Genomic DNA, 8938 nt, shown 5'->3' on the forward strand with positions numbered 1-8938 from the left:
GCAAGCTGACATCATAGTGTGTGCCGATGCGGCTGATGTCACGAAGACTGTGACGGACCAGGATCCGATGTTGAAGCCGCGATGGATGCTGGGGAGTGTCAGAAGGTGAGTTCACGGGTTTTTTTTTCTTGACTCGAGTATAAGCCGAGTTAGGGTTTTTCAGCACATTTTTGTGCTGAAAAACTAGGCTTATACTTGAGTATATATGGTAATTCTTATTCTGGCCATCCATGGTGCAAAAAAACCCATCAAACATGAGATCAATAATGTCTCTCCAAGGTACTACTGGTCAGTTTTGATGAACCTTTAACTTCCTAATTTCCAGTGTAACCCCAAATTATACGAATCAGAAGAACACAAGCTAATGTTGCCTTCTACTGGGTAATGGGTTTGGTCGGAAAATTCTGTGTATAGTTTTCAAACAAAGTAGTAGTGACTCGAAGCTGGGAGTCTGATAAGGGGCATGCGGAGGAGAGTGCTTACAACGTAGAATACTCGTGAGGAGTTGGGGGTGCTTGACTGGATATAGTCTCCTTGACTGGATCGTAGAAGAGAATGATGGGGAATAAAAGTGCAGCAACACCGAGGAGTCCCACTGGAACCGGTAGACCACATTTATAGTCACCTATATGGTACTGTTCTGGGTTTATTGTGGGGTTTTGCTTTAACAGGTCCCTTTAATAGACAGTTGAGACAGTGGAGTTTAGAAATCCCATGAGATTTGTAGTTCCTCATGCAATCAGATCATCTCGGCAGGCACCAGCAAATGTTTTTAACTGTACAACCCACACAAACCACATATTGATCACATGTAACGTTAGTCTCACTCAGATGTGGGTGACCTTTAAGGAGCTATTACACTGAACATCTGGGGCTGTGATGTCCATTCTTTTAGAATCTCATATGAATGTTACTCACATTGTCCTCAAATATTTTTAAGAAGAAGCTTCTGGTCAAGCTAAAATTAGGATTTCACAGCAACTTCTTGTCATGCAAGAGTCACAAAACAATTGCAATGATGGTGTAAAAGTAATCATTTTCTATGGAAAATAGTGTTAAAATTCGAGAGTTTTGGTCTGAGACCTTTACCCCAAGGGAAACATTAAGGTTTCAGTGGAAAAGTTAAAAACGATAGCACAACAACCTTCATATGACTGACGGTACCTTTGGAGACTTAGTTTGAAGGGGTTTTCCAGGTTGGGGTCCATGTTTGATACTCATGACCTATACTCAGGGTCCGTCATCAGTAAGTGATCAACGATGACAACTGGACCCAGCATAGATCAACTTTTCGATAATGTCTACAGATGTACACCGATCGTATAGTGGCCTTGTAAATATTAAAGTTTAGAGTGGCTGAAGTCAAGATATGACCATGAAGACATGACCACCATACAGTGGACAGAGACAAATGTAGGTATGTAAAGTAGAATCTCGAAATCTGACTCTGTAAATGATGTCATGTAGGGACATTGTACTATATACTGTATTTATATTTTATATCTGCATAATTTACAGAGTCATGTAGGGAGATTGTGCTATACATATACTTTATATCTATTGTACATCATTTACAGAGCCAGATATGGAGAATGTAGTATATTCAGTATTTCTACATCATTTACAGAGCCAGATATGTAGATAGTACTGTATAAACCGACATCAATTAGAGTCACATATAAGACACTACTACTATGTATACATATATTAAAGTTTAGAGTGGCTGAAGTCAAGATATGACCATGAAGACATGACCACCATACAGTGGACAGAGACAAATGCTTCTAACTCCGTCACCTTGAGTGCTTTCAACTTCGGAGGCAGCATAGACCTGATCCATGAAGGGACCTGCTAAAGAACTCACATTGATCTGATACTGAGGATCTATCCTGCTGATGATTTCTATGATATCTCACATGTATCACATATCTATGGACATGCCCAGCCAACAGGAAGGTAAGGAATAGTGATTTAGCAGACCTGAATCTGCAAAGTTTGGATCTGTGGTGAACACTCAAGTTTGGGCGCCCCAAAACCGGATGCAGAACCCCGCTGTTTAACACCCGAAATTGAAGCTGGCACCAATCGTGCATGTTATGGCATCATGTTAGGTCATCGCTGCCTGAACCTTTCAGCTGTGCCCTGTTTTCACAAGAACCCCAATTTACAGAGTCAGATTTTGAGATACTACTATATGTACCTACATTATTTACAGAGTCAGATTTCGAGATAATACTATATATACCTCGATCCTTTATAGTCATATCGACAGATGTATGTATGTATATATATATATATATATATATATATATATATATGTATGTATAATACTGTCTTTATGGCTCTGTAAATGATGTAGGTATGTATAGTAGAATCTCGAAATCTGACTCTGTAAAGTATGTCATGTATGGAGATTGTACTACATACTGTATTTATATTTTATATCTGCATAATTTACAGAGTCATGTAGGGAGATTGCACTATACATATACTTTATATCTATTGTACATCATTTACAGAGCCAGATATGGAGATAGTACTATAGTACTGTATAAACATACATCAATTAGAGTCAAATATAAGACAGTACTACTGTATATATATATATATACATGCTGGTGAATTTAGGGATGCAATTATACACTATTATAGGTATCTGAAATATTTTAACCCTTAAATATCTAAAAAGTCTTCATTTTCCGCCCAGTAAACAATATGGACTATGTTAACTGTGCACACAAAAATTTATAAAAGTCACACGTAATATTACTGTATATGCTGTATAATACATGTTCAGAACGTAAATGGAACAATAAAATGGTAAATCCGTACTTCCTATCAATATTTTGGCTGAACTTTATGTATTTGCTTGACAAAGGCTTCGATGATGGAGGCTGAAACATTACAATGAAATGAATCCACTTGGTTTTTCCCGCCACCTTGGAGCGTTGCCTATTTTCCTATTTTTATATGAGGTGAAGTTTTTGGCAAACTCCCTTTCTAGTGCTGCTCAGGGATCTAGTATATTGTATGTGTTGTATTATATTGTATTTATTGTAATTCATAGCATTCATAAGGTAAGTTATGGAAACACTATTCCATTTTTGTAGATTATTTACATAATTTTTGCTGTCGGACAGGGGGCAGGACTACAGTATCTGTATCTTAAGACGTATTCACCCTAAACACTACTACCGGGTACCTGTACCCAGACACATACAAGATAGATGGAACATCTTTGTGTCACCACCTGCTCATTTTACGACCCACCCAAGGCTACGACCTAGAATTTTACTGATACATTTGTATTTTATTTGCGTTCCTCAGATACATCTGCTCTATTCTATCCACCATAACTTTTTGGGGCTAAAATTCTGCCACAAAAATATCCCAGAAGGACCATCCCAAGAAAGAGCATCCTCATTAGTCTGCTACATACACATCCAATGGGTAGGTGATACATGTCTGCTGCTCAGATATCCAGGGTGGACCTGTAGGACCACAACTTCATTATCTTCTATAGGAATAAAATCTCTGCCTTCATCAGTCTCAGAAAATAGAACATTTTACCTAAGTGTGAGCCCCTAGTACATCCACAAAGTCAGCTCGAAGACCCTTATTCTAGTTACATTTATGCCATTGAAGTCGATACACATTTGCATCAGGCAAGTTGCCATGAAGTCCAGATGTTACCTATCATTGAGGTCAATTGTTTACTAGAAATCGAACAAGAGGCAAAAACCTAATGTTCAGTCATTTTAGTAAAAAATGCAAAAATTATTTCTGATGACAAAAAGTTATTGTCACTAGTGATCCGCAACTCACATCTACTGGACGTTCTGCAGGACATGTCCAACCACAGTACATGACATACTCTACAACCACCCAACATCGCAATGTAAAACATGAAGGAAAGAAGATGGAGACAAGTCACGGAGTATTTACCACCTACCCCAAATCAAGCCTAGCAGCACAGCACCGAACATAGCGAGGAATGACTTAATGAAGACCTCTGTGAGAGGGACAGGCAGAAAGAGGAACTAGAGCGGAATTAAGAGATGTGTGGTAACATCAAAGATGTTCACATAGATACACTTCCCCTTTTACAAGATTTCTATAGATGATTAATCCACTAGAGTACAAGGTAGGAAAATCCCTTCCAAATTATTTCTGAACAGATCCTCCTGATGTCATACTGTAGTCTGGACATGACCAGCAGGCTGATATCTTGAATGGTGACCTATAGAAACTATTACCAATTTGGCATGCTTTGTACAGCACTGCGTAGGCGCTGTACAGGCGCTATATAAATAAAGAATTACTATTGCCTTGTAGAGGACTTGTATCTTTGCAAGTAATAAATAGAACATTCACCCTCCTGTGGTTGTCTAAGCACATTGTCAAGGTTCGGGATCATTGGAACCTCTGAACCACCGTGGGAGGTGGTACTATCCGACACCTGGGCCTACAATCTAAATGGCACCTGGTCTTCACGAGAACCCGCCGCAAAGCGGGATGGTCTTACTGCGGTGGGGTGCCCCCAGGTCGTTCCACAGGTGTGACTAGCCTGCGGTGACTGCCAAGATAGAGGGACAGTCAGGACAGGCAGCAGAGATGCTGAAGTCAGAGTCCAAATCCAGAGTCAGCAACGGGAGGTCAGAACACAAGGGAACGGGAACACAGGAACATGGAACAGGAATGCAGGAACACGGAAACACTGGAACACAGGAGCAGGAACACGGGAACACTGGAACACAGGAGCAGGAACATGGGAACACTGAGCACAGAAGTAACGCATGGAAACTTTCACAGAGGGTAGGTAGCTCAAAGATCCGGCATAGAATCCTGGGAACAGCCGGTCTTTAAGGAAACCCGGAAGTGCGGGCCAGGCCGGATGGGTGCAGGAGCTTGGAGAGGTGAGTTCGGTGCGGAGACTGAGGCAGCGCCATGGAGAGGGGCACAGGTGTGCCCGCGATCCATGACGTTGATTGCGGGGGCACCCGTGACACATGAGCGTTTTACACCTGTGAGGCCTTCCCCATATTACACTGAAGGCTATCTGCACCTTGTTGAGAATTGGTGATAAAACCTGCCATTGTCTGAGTAGGTTTGGTCTTATCCAGTGTCGTTGTAGGGGATTTGACTAGTTGTCTGATGGTATGAGATTGGGACAAAACAGAGAAAGAGGGAGAATAGAGCCAACCACCACCCTGGTTGGGGAGTGAAACGTAAAGACAGGTGACACATGTTGTCTTGCTGCTCCACCTCTCTCAGAGCGTCCACGTTACTTTATTTATAGTGGAAATCCTTGAACTCCCCCTTGCAGACTAAACATAACAGATCACAGTTTGATTGTGAGGGGGTTGGGTAAAGCTAAACACCAAACGCAAACCTCTGACTGAAGTTCTGGTTTTGGGACCCGCAATGTTCAGCACAGTCCACTCATCACTGGTCCCTGTACCTATTGTGTTAAACGGTATCCCTCATCCGCTCTTTTGAGAGATGGTGGCGCATACAACTGTACTGCAAAGAGTGAAATGGAGAGTGACGCGCATGTATCATCTCTACAATGACTGGAAATTACTGGAAATTAGTTTGCATGGTTCCATCATAGAGGTGGGATTGCTCAAGGATTTAGTCAAGGTCCCCCACCTCATGACAACCACTTTGGCATGCCCCACAGAACTGACCAGAGCCGTACGTCACTACTAGGTAGTTTGAAATTTACGCACATACACAGTGTGCCTGTAACGTGCCATGCACGTTTCCCTTCTGGAGCCATGTAGGGCGAGCCACCTTGCTAAAATGACAGGCATGCACAGTTGTGATGTGAGGCTGGGGGTAATTCCAAGGGGCATGCAGAGGGACGGATTTTAGGAGCCCAAACAGCCATGAGGCAGTGGGAAGCTGGACTTGATCCCACCTCCTTGACTGGATAAGGAAAAAAACATGGGGAATAAAACTCTTTTTATGAGCCAGAGATACCACACTGGAACCATGCAAACTAAATTACAGTCATCTGCAAGGTACTGTTAGTCGTTTTGAGGTGAAGGTTTCTGCTTGAGCATTGCATAATGGTACCTCAAGTTGTTTAGACCTTTGTATCTTTGTAGCATCTCTCCCCAGATTAATCATCAAATGATGGAAAAAAAGACTGATAATATTTTTGGAAATGGAGCAAAAAGTTGTCACTTTAAGAAAGGTAAAGATCTGAAAGGCCAGAGGACACAACAGAATGATAGTCGGGATGGTGATCAACTGGTACCAGGTCGATAAACCGCATGACATTGCCGGAATAATATCGAGAATGGAATGAGGTCCACCTACAGCATGCTACTCTGGTACACATTTGCGAAAACTCATATGGTGCTGTCGATCAAGTGGGTCCTACAAATGTTGGTTTGGTGATAAATCTGGTGACCATTTGGCCATGGAAGTGTTTTTTCATCTGGTGGGGACATTCCTGGGAAACCCTTCCTGTGTGTGGGTGAACATTATCCTGTAGGTGGGAGTCCATCCATGAGAGGCGCCATATGTGGTTTGGAGTTGTGTCTACATTGTTGGTATTGTAGAAATGCACACACAACTGTTATATCACACAAATAATCCAACCTTATCATGAAACATCTATAACCCTCTACCGGAGAACTGAAATGTGACGTTTCCTTCCTCTCTCCACTGCTGCAATACTCTGTGGTCGTAATGACAAAATACTTGGCACCCATATGATGTTGGCTTCCTCTTGTAGGAAGAAATTATTTGGGGGAGTTTGTCCTAAACCCTTTGTCGCCAAAGCCAGTTATTAACTTACTGACCAGGCCCAATTTTTAGAATTTGTCCAGAACGGAATCAAATCCAAGTAAGATAACCATATCAAGTGGTACTACACACATGAGAAAATAGTATATAAGAACCAAAAACAGAACCATGTGTCAAGTAGCTAAGAAACAATAAATCCTTTATTTATAGATACAAACATAAGAAAAACCAAATGGACAGACGATATAAAACCAATTAAAAACACGAAAAGCAGATCAACTGCTTTCGTGATGAAGACATAGCAGGTGCAGTCACGCAATAGTGGCTGACAACCTACAAAAGGACCCCCCTAGGACCTACCCTAGGATAGAAGAGTCACTGGTATGCTCCAGTAGCAGCAGACGTAATACACATAGTACACAAAATGAAACGGACGAAAATCCCAAATAGAAATAGAACATGAATTGCAAACTGCTGCATAAAAATCTGGAAAGCATAAGATTACCCAAATGAGGTAAGGTCCAGAGGGAGTCCAGACAGCGCCCCACGCGTATCGCCGCAAAAAGCGGCTTCCTCAGGGGTCTGTAGGTTGTCAGCCACTATTGCATGACTGCACCTGCTATGTCTTCATCACGAAAGCAGTTGATCTGCTTTTCGTGTTTTTAATTGGTTTTATGTGGTCTGTCCATTTGATTTTCCTATGTTTGTATCTATAAATAAAAGATTTATTGTTTCTTAGCTGCTTGACACATGGTTCTGTTTTTGGTTCTTATATACAATTTTTAGAATTTGACATGTGTCCCTATAAGTGGTTATAACGTTTCCCATTTCTTCATGACAAATTATATTTCAAGTTAGTTGAAAAATGTGATATAAAAAAAAAAATTTGTGCAGCATAACATTTGATGATCACTTTTTTTGTGAAGGGATTTAATAAAAAAAAATCATCTTTCTTGCATATCATGTAATAATTGATAACTATTGTACAGAGTGTTATGGACATGGCGATGCCATATATGTGGAGTTTTTTTTTATATATTTTTCACTTTATTAGTTATTACTTTGGAATGGAGGTGTGAGAGGGACTAATTAATTAATTATTTTTTATTTATTTAAATTTTTTTTAAAGTTTTTTTTATACTTGTCTGCTCAGGACATATATTATATGAAAAACAAGGAGACCAATAAGATAATGATACAGGAGTGGCCCAAAACCAAACAGGTAGGTGACACCATGGGGCTTATTTACAAAGGGTCCCGCGGACGCATTTCCACCGGGTTTTCTGACTTTTGACAGGCATTTAGAAGGGGATTGTGTCGCATGCAAATTTTGCCACAGCTGTGCTGCTTTCATGCGACAGAAATTGGGGGGGGGCTCATCGGACGGTCTGACTGATTCGGACTGAGTGTGGGATTTAACATTTAAATGATGTCACAAGACGAGGCACTTACATGCACCAGGAAGACTAAGGTGAAGGTCGAGGGGACCTGAGCGGGGAAGCGACACATGCAGGATATCAGGCGCACGATCTTAGTGAATCGCGCCAGTCGGACACAGCACTTTCGGGGATTGCGCAGGACAGGTAAGTAATTGTGTCCTCATAGGTCCACAACCTGAAGTTTGTTTGACATAGTGGCTTCGCCCAGATTTAGACTTTGGACACCTGAGGATTTTAAGGTAGTACTGGATGCTCCAAAGAAGAATTTCAGCTTTGTCACAAAACGCAGCATCATGTGCAATCTATGATATGATTGTCTTGTGGTGGACCTTTGGTCAAAGTCTATCCCCATTGCTATGATACATAACAACGTACAGTGAATATGTCCATTATAAATGTAAGGAATCTCTCATTGATCTGAGAATTTTATGTTCCTGAATCACCTGTGCCCTGTCACCTCCATGTCACCAGTGATTTTGTCTCCTGTGTGATAAATGGGACCCTTGGGGTATAAAGACGAGGTACATATCAGCTGGAGACTTGAAGACACTTATGTTTTACTTCTGTGTCTATTATGTATCCTGTAGGAATGATCCCTATGGTAAAATATGCTATTATTGACTCTCAGATTCTGATGGGAACTGGGAATAGGATGTGTTACCAGGAGGCCCTCTAGACCTCAAGTATATATAGAGGAGAACATATATGGCAGGAGTGTTATGTGTGGCCTATAGTGTACA

At 41.2% G+C, this 8938-nt stretch overlaps 1 protein-coding gene across 2 annotated transcripts in view; it reads right to left on the reverse strand.

The window, feature by feature from the left end:
* The window catches only part of LOC140128309 (uncharacterized), a 28595-nt gene extending 24560 nt beyond the window's left edge, over positions 1 to 4035 (reverse strand). For both annotated transcript variants that reach the window (XM_072149921.1, XM_072149920.1), the window contains exon 1: positions 3953 to 4035. In XM_072149921.1, coding sequence (XP_072006022.1) covers positions 3953 to 3986 — 34 coding nt within the window. In that variant the 5' untranslated portion in view covers positions 3987 to 4035. The remainder of the gene's footprint in view (positions 1 to 3952) is intronic.
* Positions 4036 to 8938: the final 4903 nt, after the last annotated feature.

Source organism: Engystomops pustulosus, chromosome 4 (assembly GCF_040894005.1).
Source record: "Engystomops pustulosus chromosome 4, aEngPut4.maternal, whole genome shotgun sequence".
NCBI classification, from domain to species: Eukaryota; Metazoa; Chordata; class Amphibia; order Anura; family Leptodactylidae; genus Engystomops; species Engystomops pustulosus.